This window comes from Hippopotamus amphibius, chromosome 8 (assembly GCF_030028045.1).
Source record: "Hippopotamus amphibius kiboko isolate mHipAmp2 chromosome 8, mHipAmp2.hap2, whole genome shotgun sequence".
NCBI classification, from domain to species: Eukaryota; Metazoa; Chordata; class Mammalia; order Artiodactyla; family Hippopotamidae; genus Hippopotamus; species Hippopotamus amphibius.
The window spans coordinates 99,226,899-99,249,734 of record NC_080193.1 but is presented as its reverse complement, the minus strand read 5'-3'; the positions used below and the strand labels follow the sequence as shown (position 1 = coordinate 99,249,734).

Here is a 22,836-nt window from a genome sequence, read left to right as displayed (position 1 = left end):
GTCAATAATGACTTTGAATCTGAATAACTAGGAGAATGGAAGTGTCAAAATAGAAAAGAGGGAAGAAGAGAAACAAAGAGTCTTAAAGGGAAAAAAAAAAACTAGGGTGGATAATCAAATGCCAACATTGTTATTTAAAAAGACTCTATTACTGCAGAGAAAATGAACTAGATGAGCAGTTCTCAGGTTAACCATGGAAAGATACACCTGGATGCTGAGGCATGTTACATCACGATAAAAGTTTTCAAAGCTTATTCATAACTTCCAAACTTATCTTGTTGTGGCCCAGTAACAAGCAGTTTTCAGACTAACACAGCTCCACAGAGCATCCTTGGCATGGTCCTAAACTAGAAAATCTTCAAGATGCCTACCACTTATAAAATGCTATGACATTAATATTTCAAACCTGGTTGCTGAGATATTTCAAACCTGGCTGCTGAGAAAGAGCAGCAAATTAGGAAGAGAAAGGCCAGTTCCCATCATTTACCAGCAGTGACAAGGGCTGGTACCTACAGCATTTCTCAATATGTGTTAAGTTTCCTTCCTTCTTTAACTTTTCTTATTTGTGAAATGAGAGACACAGCTGGCTCACCTATCTCCCATGTTAAGAGAAAGAAATGATACACATGAAATCACAATATAAGTACAGGTATTATTATTAAGATGCTACTAATAGCTCCAAGTACAGAGCAGTAAATTGCAAACCTGATTTCCTAAGACTTTAGCCTTTTCTGTAATTTCAAGTTTCATGACATGAAACTTTCCAAATAAAATTCACTTTATTTTACTTTATTAAAACAAAAAAAGAGCAAAAACTTCCCACAAAGAAAAGATTCACAACCAGATGGCTTCACTGGTGAATTATACAAAATGTTTAAAGAATTAGGGGACTTCCCTGGTGGTCCAGTGGTTAAGACTTCAAGCTTCCACTGCAGGGGACATGGGTTAGATCCTTGGTCTGAGAGCCACGCATACAGATAGATAAGATAGATAGATAGATAGATAGATAGATAGATAGATAGATAGATAGATAGATAGATAGATAGGTGAGGCATAGTCAGAGCTGGGGGGAAAAATTAAGGCACAGACAATTATACCCCAATAAAAAATAAATTTTTTAAGTGATGGCAAAATAAAAATTTTTTCAACTTTCAAAAGCTGAAAAAACTCATCACCAGAAGACCTGCACCACAAGAAATATTAAAGGAAACCACTCATACAGAAGAATATGACATATGATGGAAATCTGGAACTACTCAAAGAATAAAGAGCTCTCTAGAAACTGTAAAAATGTAGGGGGTTATAACACATGTAGAAGTAAAATGTATGACAACTATAGCACAAAGAATGGGAAAGGGGACATGGAAGTACACTGTCATACAGTTCTTACACATGAAGTGGTATAACACTTAAACATACACTAAGGCAATTAAGTATGTATACTATAAACCCTACAACAACCACTATGAAAACAAAACAAAGGAATACAACTAATAAGCCAAGAAAGGTAAAATGAAGTCATAAAAAATAATCAAAAAAGAAAAACGGGGGGAAAAGGACAAAGAACAAACAAGACAAACAGAAAACAAATGAAAGACGTTAGGCTTAAACCCAATAATATTAATAATCATATTAAATGTAAATGGTCTAAATACCCCAAATAAAAAGCAGAGATTGTCAGAGTAGATAAAAAAGCAAGACCTAACTATATGCTACAAACAAGAAACCCACTTTAAATATAAAGATTAAAATATGTTAGAAGTAAAAGGATTGAAAAAGATACCAAGCTAACAGTAATCAAAAGAAAGCTGGAGTGGCTATATTAATATCTCAGAGCAAACACTATTACTGGGATAAGAGGGTCATTTTACAATGACAAAAGGATCACTTCCTCAAGAGAACAGAACAATTTTAAATGTTTACATATCAAATAAGAGAAGTACAAAATGTGTGAAGTAAAAAATAAAAGAACTCATACAAATAAATCAGTAGCAAAAAAGCAAACAATTCAATTAAAAAATGGGCAGAAGATCTGAATAGACATTTTGTCAAAGACATACAGGTTGCTAATAGGTATATAAAAAGATGCTCATCATTGTTAATCATCAGGAAAATGCAAATCAAAACCATAAGATATCACTTCACCCCTATTTAATGACTACTATCAAAAAGAAATAAGTGGAATTCCCTGGTGGTGCAGTGGTTAAGAATCCACCTGCCAATGCAGGGGACATGGGTTTGATCTCTAGTCCGGGAAGATCCCACATGCCATGGAGCAACTAAGCCCGTGAGCCACAACTACTGAGCCCATGCACCGAAACTACTGAAGCCTGAGCACCCAGGGCTGGGCTCTGCAACAAAAGAAGCCACCACACCAAGAAGTCCATGCACCACAACAAAGAGTAGCCCCCACTCATCACAAGTAGAGAAAGCCTGTGCACAGCAATGAAGACCCAATGCAGCCAAAATAAATAAAAATTTTAAAAAAAGAAAAAAGAAAAGAAATAAGTGTTGGTGAGGATGTGGAGTAAATCAAACTCTTGTACACTGTTGGTGGGAATGTAAATTGGAGCAGCCACTATGGGAAACAGTATGAAGGGTCCTCAAAAAGTTAAAAATTGGAACAGAATTACCATATGATCCAGCAATCTCACTTCTGAGTATACATAACCAAAGGAAATGAAATCACTATCTCAAAGAGATATCAGCACCCCCAGGTTCACTGCACCATTATTCACAGTAGCTAAGATGTGGAAGCAACCTAAGTGCCCATACATGGATGAATGGATAAAGAAATTGTAGGATATGTATACAGTGGACTATTATTCAGCCATAAAAAAAGGAAATGAAATCTTGCCATTCATGACAACATGGATGGACATCAAGGACATTATGCTAATTAAATGAAGTAACTCAGACAGAGAAATAAATACCATATGATCTCTCTTATACATGGAATCTTTAACAAAACAAACAAAAAACCCTACCAAGCTCACAGATACAGAGGCTTGATTGGTGGTTGCCAGAGACAGGGATAAGGGATAGGAAAAATGAGTCAACTGTGTTTTGGGGGATTTTGTTTTTTAGTTTAAATAAATTGAATAATAAAAAAGATCCTGCTTAGTCTCTCATGGTAGAAATAAGACAGCAAAAGGAACTCTGTGAACAATGATACTAACAGTCTTATTCAGGGGCTGGTGGTCCTGCTCTCCATCAACACTGCCTCACTCCATCTTCCACACCCAAGCATACATATGTTGTTTTTATTGGCTACAAAGCAAATGTGATAATATTAAGGGATAGTTTAAAAATAAAGAAGAATGTAATTTTCCATAAAAAAACAAAAAAATGTGAAAGAACTAAAAGGAGAAATAATCAAATCCACAAACAGAGATTTTAACACCCCTTTCTCAGTAACTGTTAGAACAAGAAGAAAGAAAATCACCAGAGATGAAAAGAAAAAAAAATCACAGAAGACCTGAACAACACTATCAACCAACTTGACCTAACTGACATTTACAGAACAATATAATCTAAATGTGGTTTCTGATCACAGTACAACTAAATTAGAAACCAATTCCTGATAAATCCCCAAATATGCGGAAACTAAATATCACTTCTAAATAACCCATAGATCAGAGAAGACATCAAAAGGGGTATTAGAGGGAATTCCCTGGTGCTCCACTGGTTAGGACTCAACTCTTCCACTGTTGAGGACCTGGGTTCAACACCTGGTCGGGGAACTAAGATCCCACAAGCAGTGGCATGGCCAAAACAACAAAAAAAGGGGGAGGGGGGTATTAGAAAGTTTTTGAAATGAATAAAAATGAAAACGTGTCATATCAAAATTTGCTGGATGCAGCTAAAACCAGTGTTTAGAGGGAAATGTATAGCACCAAGCACCTGTTAGAAAACAAGAAATATTTCAGATTTAATTGATTTAAGCTATTACTTTAAAAATGTCAAAAAATTAAAGCCAAAGGGAAATAATAACAGAAAGCAATTAAATAAAAAAACAAGAAATTAAACAACAACAAAAATCAATGAAACCAAAAGCTTTCTTTAAAAAGTTTAAAATCTATTATGAAGCTATTTTAATTAAAACTTTGAAGTACTGGCACAAGGACAAACAGGCCAATGGAAGAGATTAGAAAATGCACAGACATACATACATATGTCACGGCTCCCAAGGTGATGGAAAACAAATGTTCAATAAATAGTGTTGCTTAAATAGAAAAGCCATATTGGGGGAAAAAAAATGAACCTTGGCCCTAACTCACATCATATATAAAATACACAAAAATAAATTTCAGAAAGATTGTCAGTAAAACAATAAAGCTTATAGAAGATAATATGAGAAAACAGCTTCATGACCCTGCAGTAAGCAACGATTTCTTAAATAGGTCACAAATAAATTAACCATAAAGGAAAAAACTAATAAATTGTAGTCATTAAAATTAAGAACTTTATTCTATCAAAGACATCATTAGGAATGTGAAAAGGTAAGCAGTTACTGGCAGTAGTTACTGCTCCTTAATAATACATTTAAGATACCAACTTACTTCTGCTACTGAGAGACCTAAGTAAAATCCTGAGAGCTTCACTCTGGCATATGCATCTATAACTAAACTAAGTAACCAAGGAACTTTTGCCAAAACAAGTCCAAACTTTCTCTCCAAATTTCTTTAAGCACAATTCTGATTTAGGAAGAAAGCTCATGAAAAGGTTCTTCAGGGGGGAATGTGGTGATCAAACCACTGTCCATTTTTCTTCTAAAAACACAATGAACTCACTAAGGAATTTTAAATGGAAAAGCCTTTCAAGAAATTTCACATGGCAAAAACTTCTTGAAGATATAATGGACAGGCTAGGTAGGGCCAATTTTCTACAGCTCACCATTTTCTATTACACTGAAGCACAACAAGAAGCTGGAATAAAGTAGTTCTACAGGTAGTCTAAAATGTAGGACAGAGGTTCCTGTGAGAGAGCACAGTGGCAGATGCAGACGTGCAGCTGCAGCACAAAAGGGATGGTAAACCAACGCAAACCCAGTTTCACCCAAGGGGAAGAATGTAGTACCCCAAGCCCAAAGCATAACACGAGCTCAACAAGAATATGTTGAATGAGTGAATAAACAAATGAGTGAAGAGGCAAAGATTAAAGGGATAGCTGGACAAGAAGTAAGGGTAACTGCTTGTAAAAAGGAGAAATACATACTGAAGGAAAAGAAGAGCAAGGAAAGCAGACTATCATGGTAAGTCAGAGAAGAAGCAAGTTAGCAAAACTGGCCAAGAAAGTAAAATGCTACAGAGATGAAGACAATGAGGATGGCCACAAGTCTGTAACAGCAAAAGAAATATTCTGAGAACTCTGCAGCAGAAGGCAGAAATGAATACACATTGCTCCTAACTAGGGGCAAATACTCCCAATACTAATGTTCAGGTCGCCCTCAGAATTAAAATAGGATTCTTAAGTACCATTTATCAATCATTTCCCATGAACCAGGTATTGTGCTGAGCATTTACTTATGTTACCTCATTTATAGCAATTTGTAAAATTAACCCAAAATATCCCAAGTCAAGTTAAGCTGATATGAATAACCACCTTAGGAAGCATGGTTGATATTATCTATAACTTAGAAAGCTTAAGCTCAACTGTACTTCTATCTGAAAACAAGAAATGCTAATGGTAAAGAAACAGTCTTAAATGACATATAAAATGGAACCTCAGAGAGAGAAAATATATATCTAGCATTTTCCAATACAAACTAGGAGATAGGAGAGACAGGGGCAACTACATGGGATATAAATCCCAAGAGTGAAAATGGATGCATCAGGCTATTATAATGACACTGACCATTAATAAATTCAGCTAACTCTCCTTGCTCGAATTCCATGTTCAAATAAGCTTCTAACCTGCTTCCCATTTAGTTTTGCTTAGCAAACATTTATACCACTTAATGATGAATACGTCTCACTATAAACTGGCATTGTGGCTTATATGTTAATCTCTAGTGAATCAGTTCCCTGAGCCTAATCACCTCTGGGTGTAATAACAAATTACATTTTTAAGCCTATAAATTCAAAAACCAGACCCCAGAATGTATATCCGTACAATGATTCTGTGAAATTCTAGGAGTCGGCCTGGGGCAGATAGCTAGTCTCCCTGCCATCTTGCTGACCATCTAATCAAACCACAGTACTTTTTAAAAACTTAATCATTAGCTGAGTCTGTGAGTCATCTTTTGGCCCCAAAGACAAGGATCTATCTCAGCTCTGTCACACTGCACCGAGCATATCCCTATGATGCTGAGGCAGTCCCCTGAAACAGAACTAGCCTTCTCACTACCATTGAAGGGGCTGGGCTTTAACCTACAGCTTTCTGATAAGGTAGCTACCAAGAACCTCTAATGAGATCACTTCAAAGATTATTTTAACACATTAGAAATATTCAGCACATAAGAAATGTTACAGAATGGATCAATCTTGCTGAAAACAGAGGTCTATAGACATAGAGCACTATGTCTAGCTACTATAGGCAGAGGGCCAAGAAAGACATGGAGAAGTCAGACAGGGGCTCCAAGACCACTGGGACCACAGGCACGTTCCTTTAACTATCAAGGCCTTGATTTCCTCTTCTGTAAAATGAGGAAATGGGATCAGATAATCTCTACAGTTCCCTTCAGTTCTAAAATCTATTATAAATTGGTTCCTTTAGTGATAAGTGAGAAAGGTACAGAAATAAATTTACCAAGGAAACTTAAAAGTAGCTTTCCTTGAGAATTTGAAAAAGAACAGATACATTCATATGTATAACTGAATTACTGTGCCATACACCTGAAACTAACACAACATTGTGAGTCACCTATACTCCAAAATAAAATAAAAAGTTTAAAAAAATAAAAGTAGCTTTCCTGAAATAATATTTCTTCCCAAGTGGAATTTTTACCTCCATTACAATAAAACTACACCCAATAACATTTTTTAAATTAGCATATATAGGAAAAAAAATCAATCTACTACAGTGGAAATTGAAGAATAAAAAGGAAAAGGAAGTCTCACGTGTGTCTTTCGTATCTGAGGGTCTCTCGGATGGACCAGGCAACCTGGTATGGCGAGGCCTGCTCTGAGTCCTCCAGTTCTTCTCCACTCTCTTCAGACCAGTCCAACCCTAGGACAGAGGAGACAATGTTGCAAGTTAGAAAAAATTTATGCTTACTTAAAATTTAGATAAAAGGCTACCTGAAATACATAACTGGACACCTATAACAAGTACTATCATAATGTAACTAAATCTCTCCTGATGAGTTTCATCCCCGTTCTGGCCAAGATATTAATAATGAATGTATGACATGCACTCACATTTAAACTAATGACAGTATTACAAAAAGGCTATATTCCACAGATGAACTTCTTTCATCAGATGCTTCACAAATGGAGTAGAAACAACACAAGCAAAGAGAGAGTTCAAGTCAAACAAAAAAAGAGAATTTCTTAAGTATCAAAACATTATACACTAAAATAATGTTGGAAAAATATCAAACACATTCAAGATGACAGGAAAAGAAGCCTAATGCATGTTCAGGCAAGAAAAAGTCAAAAGGTGCCAGTGGCCTCACACTGTACCTCAACAAAGATGGGGCCCACAATATACTGTGAAAGGCAGGCACACTCTATCCCCTTTTCCCAAGAACATCTCTGGAGGAAAGGGCTCCATCCACTAGGCAGGGCCATTCCCAGGCTCTTGCCCCCTATGGGAAGAGGGAAGGGTAGGATGGCAATGTTCTACCTCTAATGTCGCTTGGGGTTTCTTTTAGTTCTTTTAAACAAGAGCTGTCACATTTCGAGTTCCATTTGGAAAACAAGGTTAGAGGGAAAAGTAGAGAAATATAATATAATAATGCTTATTTTGTTAAATACTATTATTTTTAATGATTGGATAACTGTTAGCCTCCAACATAAAGGTTTTGCCTTTTTTTTTTTTTGTCCACACTGTGTGGCACGTGGGATCCTAGTTCCCTGACCAGGGATCAAAGCCATGCCCCCTGCAGTGGAAGTCCCAAAGGTTTTGCCTTTTTTAAAGTTTTTTATCTTGAAGAGGTCTTGATAAATAATGATGTTGCACAGCCTAAAATACAACAGTGTGTAGACTATATAAACTTAATATACTCATACCACTATAAAACTTTAATTAGATACCTTAATGACTAGTATTCTATGTCTTCCTTCTTGAGACCCTCAAAAATCAAAAGACCATCTTCATTAGGCACAGTTAGTTAAAAAGAACCTCACAGATTTCTTTCATAATTCAAATGAGTTTACATGTACCAAACTGGGAAATTAAGAAAAGGTTAATTAAAATGCAAATTATACATGCTTAAAATTAAATACTGCCATTGGCATAAAGAAACGTCAAATCTAGTTCCAAGATGACTATTCAAAATGTCAGGTCATCTTAAAAAGTAAGTTACTTTCTCTAACTAAAGTAATTAGTAATTTGTTAAAGAGTAAATAAAAAAATAAAAAACAAGTAAGTGACCACATCATCAGCTTGAGGATGTTGAAAGGTAAGATCTTTCAAACACAAAGTGACACAAGGCACCTTTAAAAATTAGAACATGAGTTGTTATCTTTCATATTTTCTGTAGAAGTCATAGTAATGTCTACTAAGACATCTATGCTTTCTCTGAAAAAGTCAAGATCTAAGTCATAAGAAGTAAGATGGAAGCGTTTCTCCTGTTGTAAAATTAACTGTCCAATAAAGCATACCTTTGATCTTGGCTTTATTATCACTAGTTTCAACATAACTAATTGAGATAACCAGTCCAAACAGGACTGTAGAAGCCAATTAAATACTGCATTTTTAAGTACTCTTTGCTGACATGAATGCAGACTACACTTGGTAATAACAGTGCATTACAATTTCTGCTTTCTCAAAAATAACCTGTTTTAAAAACTTGGGTCCCTCATATGCTTGAAATTTTTTAAAATAAAAAGACAATACTTTCTATGAGTTTTAGTTCTGTTCAAAGTGACTGAAAATCAGCCCTCAACACAGCATAAACTTTCATAGTTTCAAAAGCTATAATATTATCAGCATCTAGAAGTAAACAGAAATATAAATAAAAATTTAGCAGATGAAATGGGTAAAAGGTAGAATAAGAGGCAGACATTTAGAAAGAAAAGTTAAATCTCTGCCTCAAAACTAATGCTTAATGAGTTCCAAATAGGCGACTAAAATAATAAAAGGGCTAAAAGAAAATATAGTTGAATATGTTTATATACTCTTGGAATGAAGAGAACCTAAACAAGAGGAAAAAAACCTGATTCAAAAAGAAGAAATCTTAAAAAAGAGAGAGAGAATACATAAAAAATTTTAACCTCTAAATTTCAAGACCTTTATAATGGACACTAAAAGCAAATAACAAATGGGAGTGAGGATTTTGCAACAAATATGAACTATGTATAAAAAGCTCTTACCTATCAATAAAAAGAGGAATGCTTAAATAAAAATGGATGAAAAAACTGACAAGATAAAAGAGGAAATACATACGTCCAAAAAAAGCTGTATGAACCAATATTCAAAACTACATTATTAATCTAAAATAGCAGTTCTTACTCAAAAGCATGGCCTACAGATTTCCGGGGGGTCCCTGAAACCCTTTTAGGGAGATACTTAGGTGAACACTATCTCCAAAACAATACTAAAATATTATTTGCCTTTTTTACTGCATTGACATTTGCACTGATGGCAAACAAACAAACAAACATGGTGAGAGAAACTGCTGACACTTTAGCATGAATCAAGGGAGGGCACAAAACCATACTGGTTGTCAAATATGTGTTCCATACCATGACCTGCAGTTAAATGAAAGCAAGCAAACAAAAAACAGTTTAAGATCATCCTTGATAAAGCACTCATTTATTAAAGATTGCTTATTTTATTAAATCTTGATTCTTGAGTATGTCTTTATGACGCTGTGTGTAACAAAATGTGAGGTATACACAAAGCACCTTTACTGCATCCGAAGAAAGTATAGCAGCTGTCTTGAGGAAAAGCACTTGCAGGACACTTAGTTGTGACCTGAACTAGCTGCTTTTCCCTCATTGAACCCATTTTCATTTGAAGAGTGACTGACAGACAAACTATTGGCTATCTGGCAGTCATGTTTGCTAAAATGAACACAGTGAAACCATCACTTCACGGAAAACAACGAACAGTATTTGTTGCCAATGATAACATTCAAATGTTCACTTGAAAGCTTAATTTTTGGGGAAAACTTGAATTTATCACTGACAGTATGACAATTTCCTAAGAATTGGACTTTTCTGACAGGACTGGTGTTAATATTAATGAATTCAATCTAAAATTTTTGTATAATGAAATATGTCAACATTTGGGACATCTGTGTAACTCAGTAAATCAGTATTTTCCGAATGACCAACATACGATGTTACAACATCATGCATGGGTAAAATATTCAGTCAAAAATCAATGAATTTTAATGTAACAGTATGCAAACTTCCTAGATATGGTTTCAGATTCCACATTGAAACTAATCTTTAAGAAACTACCACTTGTCAAGTTTTGGTGTAGAACCAATTACAAATATCTACAATTATTCAGAGAAAACTGTTAAAACATCCCTCCCTTTTCCAGCTACCAATGTGTAAGGCCATATTTTCATCTACTAACCAAAACCATGTATCAGGACACAGTGAATGCAGAAGCACATATCTAGCTGTCTCCTAGTATACCAAGGCATTAAGATTTGCTAAACAATGTCAAACAATGCTGCTATTCCCATTATATTTGTTTTTGTTTTGGAAAAGTTATTTTTCATAAAAAAAACATGTTAACATGCAGTAAGTTTATTGTTATTTTTAAATGAATTAGTATTTTTTTAATTTCTCAGTTTTAACTTCTAATTCAGTAAATATCAATACATATAATTCACATATACAAAATCTCTAGTGTCCTTGCTAATTTTTGAGTGTGCAAATAAAGTGCTTCTAAGCTCCCAAATTTGAGAAACACTGGTCTAAGGTATGCAAATTAAAGCAAACTTCCTATCAAATTTGCAAAGGCAAAATAATAATATCTAATATCCAGGGCTATAAAGATGCAGAGAAACTGCCATTCTCATACACTGCTGAAAGAAAAATAAACTGACAAAGTAATTCTGAAGGAAAATTTGGCAGTATATATCAAAAACCTTTTTAAAAAGTGCAAAAGCCTGGGATCAGCAAGTCTGCTTCCAGGAATCTATTTGAAGGAAAAATTAAAGATGTGGCGGTAATTATTTTACTGCAAGGGTTATACAGCTACAACACTTTATAATTTAATAAATTGGAAACGATTTAAATTAGAGAAAGAATTCAGCTGTGACAAATTATATTGTGTATGAAAAATTACTAACTTGATAATACATTACAAAAAATTTTCAAATAGGTTACAATATTGTCTGATAGCAGGAAGTTAATTTTATGTATCTGAAAGAATACGCCAAGGTATTAACAAAGAGGTATTAATACGGTTTGGGGTGTTTTAATTTATTACTTTTGCTTACCTATTTTTTTTAAGTTTTATTAGCTTTTTTAATTACCAAAAGTCATACATGGTTTAATAACAAACGAAACAACATGAAGCTATAGAAGCGATATCACTCCCATCTCCCTAAAAACATACCCTGTCCAATTCCATCCCCCTGTGATAGTCAATGTGAACAGCCTGACAGTGTACTCCTTTCACACTCTAACTATGCTCATACCAAAGAGGCAAACATCTATCCATATGCTTGATCGACAGATATACTGGTGTCCCCTGTTTATTCCCTTTGCTTATTTTTACAAAAATGAGGTACCTTGATATTTTCCAACTTGTTACTATATCATGGGCACATCCAGGTAAAAGACAGAGATTTCATTCATTCTTTTTAATAGCTGCATAATACTTCATAAAATGTATATGTATCAGAATTTACTCAAGATTTCCTATATGTTATAAAGGCTGTTTGCAGATTTTTAATACAGCAAGCAATGCTGCAGTAAACATCATGGAACACACACCCTTACATTCTGATATTTGTTTTATCCCCAAAGTGAGCTTGCTGGCTACACATACACTTTCTTTCTTTTTTTTTTTTTTTGTGGCACACAGGCTTCGTTGCTCCACGGCATGTGGTATCTTCCTGGAGCAGGGATTGAACCTGTGTCCCATGCATTGGCAGGTGGATTCTCAACCACGGCACCACCAGGGAGGCCCCACATACACTTTTAATTAGTAGATATTGTTGCATTACTCACCAGCAATGTGTGAGATCCATTTGCATATTAACAACAGATATACTTTTTGCCAGTCTGATAGTAACTCACTGTTATTTTAATTTGTGTTTCCCTGTCTTTACAAGGATTGAGGTTTTCATTTGTTTATTGATCATTTATATTTCTTCTTCCTCTATTCCCTTCCTTTTCCCATTTTTCTGTTGCTGTCATATGTCATGCAAATAATTTTTCCTAAAGTTAGAATCACAGCTCACAACACATTCAAGAATAAATTCCAAATGAATCAAAGCCTTAAATGATCAAAAATAAAACAATTAACAGAAGATATAGAATATCTGTATAAACTTGCTATCAGAGGTTTTCTTATGTAAGATAGAAAACTCAGAAGCAACAAAGGAAAGATAGGCATTTAACTACATTAAAGTTTAATCTGTAATTTTTTGCTTTTAAATCAGAAACAGGTATTACTTTAAGAATTTTTTTTTTTTTTTAGAAAACTGTCAGCAGATATTAACAATGCTATCATTATTCCAAAGTCCTGTGATAAGACATGTTGAGAACTTCATTAGACACACAGGGACTGAGCTCACAGAGGCACAAAACCAAATATAACTTCTTTTAATATGACGACGACAACGACGACGATGACGACGACGACGACGACGACGACGACTACTAGAAGCTATAACTGGAATTCTAAATTCCCAGCTCCTATTTCTTCTGTATCCTGTTCACCAATTACTGTCCTCTCCAGTAGCATATTTACTTTAAGGAAGTCTACTTAAACACAGAATCCTTAACTGGCCCACTGTGCCCAAGTATTCTTTTACCCCTATAACATATGAGAAGGTTATGAAAATAACACCTCGTGCAATAGGCACATTTTGTTACATTACACACATATGAGATAGTAAAATAGACGGTAACTCACCTAAATGGGGAAACAGATCAGTGTCCAACTGATGTTTTTGGGTGCACAGTTTCACCAGTCTCTGCAGTCGACTTATACAAGAGAAGTGTGGAGAGAAGGCTGTGGCTTTCATAAGGACCCGGTCAGTCCTGGGTGGGTCCACGACGGGAGCCCTACTGGATGGCAGGAGGGGCAGAGGCCTCTTATGAGACAACTGCCTTGCTTGTGCTATAGTGTGTGTGGTGGGGGCCACTCCCTGCATTGGTAGGCTGGTGTTCTGAGGTTGAGGTGACTTGCAGACTAAACCCTGCGGTGGCGCTGGAGGTTTTAAAGTGGATAAAGGTGACAGGTGGGAGTGCTGCTGCAGAGGCTGCTGCTGAGAAGGTGCAGGAGGGGGACTAAAGTGCTCTTGTCGAACTTTTAGAATCTCTGTCTCTCTCTGGCGCTGCCGATTCTGGGCCAACTTGCTCTGCAACTTCTTTCTCACGGTTGCCCCTTTCTTTAGGTCTTCATCTTCCTCGTTGAAAGCAAATGGGTCTTCCAACTCAGTTTCCAGGTAGTGGAGAGGGACCCTTGCCCCTGGTGGAGAGAGGGACATTCCATCCAGTCCATTGGGCATCTTCAAGGCCAAAGGGGGCACCGTCAGGCTAAAGGCCATGGTATCCATCTGGTGCCTGACCTTTACCTCATCTATAGGATCATTCTTTTTCTTCCTCTCTTTTTTCGGGATAAAGCCAAGTACCTGCAAGTGGCTGTTGCAGTACCTTTAAAAATACACACACACATACAGGAAAATGTTCATGATACATATTAAGAAAAGTAGAATATAAAACTACATATCATAAAATGTGAATCCTAATATGTTCAAAATGCATGACTATAATAACTTTGGCATTCGTGGACGTAATTTATACAACTTCCACTACCCTCAAGCAATTCTCAAAGTCTGAGCAATTTTGCTAAAGCAAATACACGAATTGCACATGTGAAGTGGCTACCGGACAGAAGCAAGTCATTCAAATAGTGAGTAGCCCTGGATAACCAACCACCCAGCTATTGCTTCTCACAGCGCTTTGTTATTCTCTATTCATAGCATACAAAGTAGCTCATCAGCAGTCTAAAGGATCACTTAAAATTCTCTTATGGAGAAAAAAATATATGTCCCAATGCCATTCAAGTACTAGAGATTCACAAAGATCTTATGACATAACACTTAAGAATGTCAAATGTCTGTGTGTTCTACACACACACACACGCACACGCACACGCACACAGAGAGGAGGAAGAGGAGAAAATAAAATAATAAAACTAGTTAGTGCGATTATAGATTAAACAAGTTTCTCAATAGCCATGTGTTAAGTACATGGCTTATCTCCTCTAGTTTCCACCTGCAGGAGGTACCAAAATAACACCCTTTATACAGATGAGGAAACTAAATTTTATACAAATTAAATAACTTGCCCAAAACCACCTAACTGGAAAGTGACAGAGCTGAGACTTAAACTAAAAATCAAAGTTCGTACAGTACAGGGAACAATATTTAATATCCTGTGATAAACTATAATGGAAAAGAATATCAAAATGAATGTATATATATATATATAACTGAATCACTGTGCTACATAGCAGAAATTAACACAACACTGTAAATCAACTATACTTCAATTAAAAAATAGAAAAAAATAAAAATCAAAGTTCATGAAGACTTATTAATTAATGTCTTCAACAATGAGCAAGTTAGTTCTGTACTATAAATGCTATTTTAAAAATACTATGAAAAGACAGAATCCTCCTACATAATGAGAAAGTAAAATACATGAAAACCTGTGCAGGCTTCTAACCAGTAGAAAAGTAGCGTTTCTCAAACTGGTATACCTCATGCAGTTCCAAGGTATGTTAACAAGTATGCCATAAAAAGTCTTCCATGCTTAAATAAATCTGGAAAATGCTGGCTTAAAACAGAATTAGGTAACAATTTCATCATTTGTTTCTCCTAAACAACCTCTCAAAGCATTTTGTATGGTAATGTGCATTATACTCCAAGGGTAGAAATGCACCCACACGGCACTGCTTCCCAAACTTATTTAAAATGGCACCTATTTTTATTGCAGCATATCTACGATATCTCCATAGAACACAGTTTGAGGAAAAAGGCAATAAAGTAAATAATGTCAATCCCCAAATTCAATGGGCTGCAACAAAAGACTGTTGTACTGATTGTTAAAAACACAGATTCACCAAAAATCAGGACATGTGGTTTTGTCGGTCTGTCTTAAAAATAAATTCATTAATGACTTCCCTGGTGGCACAGTGATTAAGAATCTGCCTGCCAATGCAGGGGACACGGGTTAGATCCCTGCTCCAGGAAGATCCCACACGCCGTGGAGCAACTAAGCCCATGTATCACAACTACTGAGCCTGAGCTCTACGGCCCGTGAGCTACAACTATTGAGCTCATGTGCCATAACTACTGAAGGCCGGACCCTAGAGCCCGTGCTCCGCAACAAGAGAGGCCATGGAAATGAGGAGCCCGTGTACCACAGTGAAGAGTAGCCCCCACTTGCTGCAACTAGAGAAAGCCAGTGTGTAGCAACGAAGACCCAACACAGACAATAAATAAATAAACAAATAAATAAATAAAATTCACATTAAAAAAATAATAAAGTGTAATATTACTTTAAAAATAAATAAATAAATAAATCTATCAGAGGCACTCTTTAATTTTAAATAGAACTATTAAGAAAAAGCTTTCCAAAAAAAAAAAAAAGAAAAAGCTTTCCAGACAGTAAAGAGACTGCATTCTGTGTATGGGGGTGTGTGTGTGGGGGGCGGGGGGGGTGTGTGTGTGTACCTAGCAGGTTTGAGCTTGGTCCTATATACACCTTAAACAGAACAGATTCTTAAACCTGCAGCCAACAAGGAAAAGGGTTTCAGGGATAACTGTACTAAGCGTCCCAACAAAGAGTTAATGGTCTTTGTTGTTTTCTACTCATTTTCAAATTAACAAAAGGATTAGTACTATTAGTGAGGAGAAGTGAAGTGGGGTTTCTAAACTTTAGAAATCAAACTTTTCTGCTTATTTACATGGGCAACCATGACTGATAAATGAGGCTACTATGTGCTACATTATCTAATCCAGCAGAGGTGAATCCGCATGGACACTCCTCCTTCAACCCCACCCTCAACTCCCACTCCAGCCACTGTCACACTATCACAACATTTAGCCCTGAACTCTTAAAAACCCTGCTCTTCTAAAAGGGAAAATTCTTCATAACCAGAATTAGAACAGCCTACTTAATTATGAACAGCATTTAAAAGAAGTATGCAAATATGAATTTCCAGTCTAAAAGAATATACGGGACTGACTGCAAGTGAGTTCTTTTGGGGGGATGAACATGTAAAATTAGACTGTTGATAGTTGCACACTCCTGTAAATACACTAAAAAACACTGAATTGTACTCTTTAAATGGGCAACTTGTATGGTACATGAATTATATCTTTAAGTTGATTTAGAAAAGAATAAATATAGGAAACAAGAAAATTTCCTAGTAAATACATACTATTAAATATATATATAAAATTATACCTAACTTAAATTTAAAATACTATATAAAATAACCAACTTAATATAACCATGTCTCTCTAAGATATCAAGGTCACAGTAATGGGCCTTAGCTTCCCACTGTGTAAGTATATTAGAAAATGGACTTCACTTTTTAATTACACCAGTACTTCTACTGAACATAACACTATTCTATCCAAAAGATGGAATCCCATAAGTTAGCATTTATAATACACACCAGGTTAAGTTATGCACCAGACACTATTAAGAAGCTTCCTCTAGCTGACTATCAACCAGATAATTTTGTCAATTAAAAGTCCTTAAGAATTTTTTTTCTAAAACTATACATAAAACCATGTCAAATCCCTAAGTGTCCAAGGAGTAACTGCCTTAACAATGATAAAAGCTTATTTTCAAAAGAATATTAATCTTTTCTACAGTGTCACATAGTATAGTTATAACTATTATATTTATACACAGGTTTAAACATATCATTACATAAATTCAACCTGGGTTTCTTGAGGCAAAATAAGAATATTACCTCCTACTGATGTCTAATCTGTTTTCAAACAACCCAACAGCAACAAAAATATTAACAGCATTTGTGTTTTTCACAATTGATCTTGGACCAATTGTGAAAAAGTACATAACTTATGACTTATTAAGCCTAGCTTCTCTTGACATGGCAACACAAAAGTCCTTTCCCTTCTTGTTCTCAAAAAACAAAATTACTTCAAATATAAAGGTAAAGACATATGCTTCAGAGAATTAATGTTTTGGAGAAATTCAGAGTGACTCTCACTTTACTTCTTGCTGTTAGCTATTAAGATAATACTTGCTTCGACTGCAATGAAAAAAATCCAACTTTGACAAAAATTGCAACTGTGATAAACTGAATTTAAGACAAAATTACAGAAATGTGATTATAATGGATCTTAAGGTAAAAAAGTTAATCCAAGTCTATTCATTCCTCAAGTGAAAAAAGGGCAAGAATAAGAAATTATTTTCAGTCAGATAAAACCAACTGGACAGACATGCTTAGCCTAATACAGTGGTACCTTTCTCACCTGAGATTAAAATTTTATTCCTTTCCTCACTAAACAGCTGTTTCTAACTTTCAGGTATTGTAATTTGAAGCCTAAAGTGCTCATTAGAAATTCTAAGAGAGTATTCCCAAATCACCACACTATACTGTACTCATTTTGGTGGGATATTTATCAGTACAAGTTATTTATTTCACCCTAAAAGTTTAAAAGTTGCTTACCATGACATAAAATACATAATTCCTTTTCAACCAATCTATGTAGGTGACCTTTGTTTATGTACAGGAACAAAAATAAAGCTTGTATATGTATTTTTTAAGATAGAAGTAAAAAGTTCAAATTTCTACCTAAAGATAACGAGTATTCGAAACTTTTAGGAAAGTAAGCATGCATTTCTTTATAATATCCTACAATGATCAAAATGTTTTCTGGAGAACTGGCAAAAAAAGAGACATAAAAAAAGAGATTATATGTGAAACAGTGTAAATTTCCCTAAGAATATGAAAGATGAATAACAAGCATGAGTCCTTTAAAAACACCTCCACATTTTATTTTTTTAAACTCAGCAAAATATAAATTCACAATTCTAGTCATAAAGTCTACTTTTCGACGAAAATACAGTTTCTAAATTATAGTAAACATGGTCTATATGGAACCCTTTTTAGCCAGAAGAAGTCTGAGAGGAAGTAAATCTGAATGATTCAAGTAATCATTCTTTGGAATAATTCTTTTTCAATAAGCATGCACCATTTGCTACCTTTCAAACACAGATTTAAAATTCCAAAATTATTACCATTAATTATAAGACCTAAGTAGTTCCGGTAATTTCTCTCATTTAGGCTGATGAAATACTAAGTAGAGAAGTCAGGAAATACTTTCTAAGGCTGCAAACCAAATACATCAGTACCAACACTTCAAGCAAAAAAAAAATTTTTTAATAATTCTAGAAAGTCTATTAAGTAAAAAAGAAAACATACTTTTCAAATAATTCCCCAAAGTTACTACCCCATTTCTTAAAAATTGCCATCACTCATCTTTAGAACCATTCTAAAGTTTACTTAGATTACCCCCAGAACTCAACATTTAAATTCATTATATCAAAACACAAACAAACAAACAAAGAAACCAACTTCCAAGCCTATTAATTAATAATCAAAGATTGCTCCCCACTGTCAGCACTTACCTGCGGTCCTCTGATTTAGGGATGGGGTTGGTGCAGCGCTGGCTATTATACTTGGCCACATATTCACATTGCTTGAAGGGGGCAGTCTTGTCCTCCAGAACGTGTCTGATACAGAAAGCGTAGCCGTTGAGTCGCCGCTGCTTGCACAGTTTGGGGCTATATGAGCACAAGGGCTTATTGTCAACCTCAGAGAAGTGTATATGTTTCCCTTCATACATCACGTGACTCTATTCCTTGTGAACATCAGCTAAAAGACCACCACAAAAAAAGAAACCCAAATGATAAATCAGAGAGTATAAGGCAGATTTAAGTTGAGAATTTCACTGAGGGACTCCTGGCCCCACAGCCATACCTGATTTTAAATCTTCTGCACCATAGCAATGTTAAGAGAACCCCAAGGATACCACAGTTTGGAATGCTGCAGAATCAAGATGAAGCAGATTGTCTACAAAAATATCAAAAGGCCTAGTTAACAAACAGAAATAAGCAGAGTTTGCTCACCTGGGAAGTAAAATAGGAGGATATCACCCTTCCTAACAGAATGGATTCTTCATTGTAATCCAACATCTCAATACTCAATACTGAATTCAAATAATAAGACACATTATAAAATATTAAGTTACCCTACCACTCCAAATTGAACTAAATAATTTTTGCTTTGGTTAAGTTTTGCAAATAACTCAAAGCAGCTGGGCTCTTCCACCAAACTAATGTCATAAGGTGGCAGGTCATTTCGTTTTTTCATTACTGATGGTTGCATGCTATGCCTATTTTCAGAACCCAGATCTCTTTAAAATGGCAATGGAATGAGCTCTACAGACCCAAAACCTCCCCCAGAAATTTTACACTTTTTGATATGTTAGCAAAGTATTTAGCAGTTTATAACAAATGTTTCTTTCAAATACAAAAAAAAAAAAAAAAAATCATGTTTTAAAAGTCATTTTCCATCTATTCCCCCACACCTATCCATCCAGACTATAAACTTCTTGAGCCCCAAAACTAGTCACATTTCCACCATTCAGTTGAGTGCTCTGCACCACACTCTGCTCCCAATTACACCAAATAGTATAATTATCATGGCGTGTGAGTCTCTGGAGGTTTAATAAGAAAATGGAAGGAAGAAATCACACAATAGTCACTACCTCTCTACACACAAAAGGTCCAGCAGTAACATTTATGTGCTATAACAATATACAGTCAATGAAACTGAAACAACTAATTTGTCACATCAGGACATAGGGGCCTGCTGTGGTCTTTCTCCACACTCCAAAAGTCACCCAGACAGCTGATGAACAGCTTAGATACCAGCTACAAAGAAACTCAAGAAGCACTCTCTCCTTTACAAAACTAAACATAAAACTCCTTGTACCCATGAATGACAAGATAGGTAAATCCTTGAAGAGTCAGAAGATGTTTGCTAAGTTTGATATCTGCCACGGTAACTACAGTGTTTACCTTGAACAAATTATTTGACCTCAGTTTTCTCATCTGTAAAATAGGGATAATATTAGTAGCTATGTTATCAGGTTGCTCTAAGGATCAAATGGTACAAAGCATGCAACACACTAAGTACCATGCCTTGTATAAGCACTAAACAAATGGAAGTTATTACTCATAAAAGTTCTTATTATTACTACATTTTACCTGCTGATGATAAACACAGAGAATTTGTACTACCTTTGAGAAGCATTTCATTTACTTTAGTAGAAAACGAATCTGAAATATTAAGTTAATAAAAATCATTTATTACTTAGTAAAGCTAATCATACATCAATGTAAAACAAAAATAAGAACTTTCCCTTTTCACTTTATTAGGAGGCAAGGAAGAAAAGTTGGACTAAAAATTTAAATTTAGCTGCCCTAAAGGTCTGGATGTTCAGGATAGGAAATTATTTCGAAGCAAACCCATGCTACTTCATTTTTACACTCTCTCTTTGGCCTGCTCATCCACCTGACAAACATAAATCTTTCATGAATTAGTTCAAGTAAATCTACATGAACTTCAGGAAATAAATAGGCTGGATATAAGTAACTGAAAAAAGTAATTTACATAATTAGACCATCAGTCCCTCCCATCAGGAAGCATGCACGAGCCTGCTAGATAGCTTCCTCCACAAGAGGGCAGACAGCAGTATCAAGGAGTATCAGCAGTATTTCATCTTGTGGAACTGAAAACCACAGCCACAGAAAGATAGAGAAAATGAAAAAGCAGAGGACTTTGTACCAGATGAAGGGACAGGTTAAAAACCCAGAAAAACAACTCAATGAAGAGGAGACAGGCATCCTTCCAGAAAAAGAATTCAGAATAATGATGGTGAAGATGATCCAGGACTTTGAAAAAAGACGATGCAAAGATCAAAAAGCTTCCCAAAGACCTAGCAGAATTAAAGAACAAACAAACAGAGATATGCAACACAATAACCGAAATGAAAAATACACTAGAAGGAACCAATAGCAGATTAACTGAGGCAGAAGGGCGAATAAGTGACCTGGAAGACAGAATGGTGATAATCACTGATGCAGAAAAGAATAAGGAAAAAAGAATGAAAAGAACTGAAGACAGCCTAAGAGACCTCTGGGACAATGCTAAACACACCAACATTCACATTATAGGGGTCCCAGAAGGAGATGAGAGAGAGAAAGGACCCAAGAAAATATTGGAAGAGATTATAGTTGAAAACTTCCCTAACATGGGAAAGAAAATAGCTACCCAAGTCCAGGAAGCACACAGAGTCCCAGGCAGGATAAGCCCAAGGAGAAACACACCAAGACATATAGTAGTCAAACTGACAAAAATTAAAGACAGAGAAATGTTATTAAAAGCAACAAGGGAAAAACGACAAATAACATACAAGGGAACTCCCATAAGGTTAACAGCTGATTTCTCAGCAGAAACTCTGCAAGCCAGAAGGGAGTGGCATGATATATTTAAAGTGATGAAAGGGAAGAACCTACAACCAAGAATACTCTACCCAGCAAGGATCTCATTCAGATTCCACGGAGAAATCAAAAGCTTTACAGACAAGCAACAGCTAAGAGAATTCAGCACCACCAAACCAGCCCTACAACAAATGCTAAAGGAACTTCTCTAAGCAGGAAACATAAGAGAAGAAAATGACCTACAAAAACAAAAACAAAACAATTAAGAAAATGGTAACAGAACATACATATCGATAATTACCTTGAATGTAAATGGACTAAATGCCCCAATCAAAAGACACAGACTGGCTGAGTGGATACAAAAACAAGACCCATATATATATGCTGTCTACAAGAGACCCACTTCAGACCTAGGGACCCATACAGACGGAAAGTGAGGGGATGGAAAAAGATATTCCATGCAAATGAAAATCAAAAGAAAGCTGGAGTAGCAACAGTCACATCAGATAAAATAGACTTTAAAATAAAAAATGTTACAAGAGACAAGAAAGGACATTACATCAAGATCAAGGGATCCATCCAAGAAGAGGAGATAACAATTACAAATATATATGCACCCAGTATAGGAGCACCTCAATACATAAGGCAAATGCTGACAACTATGAAAGAGGAAATGCAAGGCAGAAATAGAGACACAGATGTAGAGAATAAACACATGGACACCAAGTGGGGAAAGCTGGGAGGGTTGGGAGGGAATGAATTTGGAGATTGGGATACCAAATTGTACACTCTAAATATATGCTGTTTATTGTCTGTTAACTGTATCTCAAAAAAAGTTCTTAAAAAAAAAAAGTAATTTACATAATCAATTTGATTGCCATTATGAAAAAAGTAGCCCATATGTCTGTATGTATATTTTATAAATCTTATGAAGGGGAATGTTCACTTTTTACTCTGACATATTCTAGGTGGC

The 22,836-nt window shown here is 35.5% G+C and overlaps 1 protein-coding gene across 4 annotated transcripts in view; it reads right to left on the bottom strand.

The window, feature by feature from the left end:
- INO80D (INO80 complex subunit D) overlaps window positions 1-22,836 on the bottom strand; it is a 66,902-nt gene that overhangs the window by 28,827 nt on the left and 15,239 nt on the right. For 2 of the 4 annotated variants that reach the window (XM_057745108.1, XM_057745109.1), the window contains exons 2-5: window positions 19,336-19,428; window positions 18,984-19,230; window positions 13,216-13,958; window positions 7,062-7,170 (exon numbers count right to left, since the gene is read on the bottom strand). In XM_057745108.1, coding sequence (XP_057601091.1) covers window positions 7,062-7,170; window positions 13,216-13,958; window positions 18,984-19,201 — 1,070 coding nt within the window. In that variant the 5' untranslated portion in view covers window positions 19,202-19,230; window positions 19,336-19,428. The remainder of the gene's footprint in view (window positions 1-7,061; window positions 7,171-13,215; window positions 13,959-18,983; window positions 19,231-19,335; window positions 19,429-22,836) is intronic. The other 2 variants (XM_057745110.1, XM_057745111.1) reach the window with 2 other exon arrangements.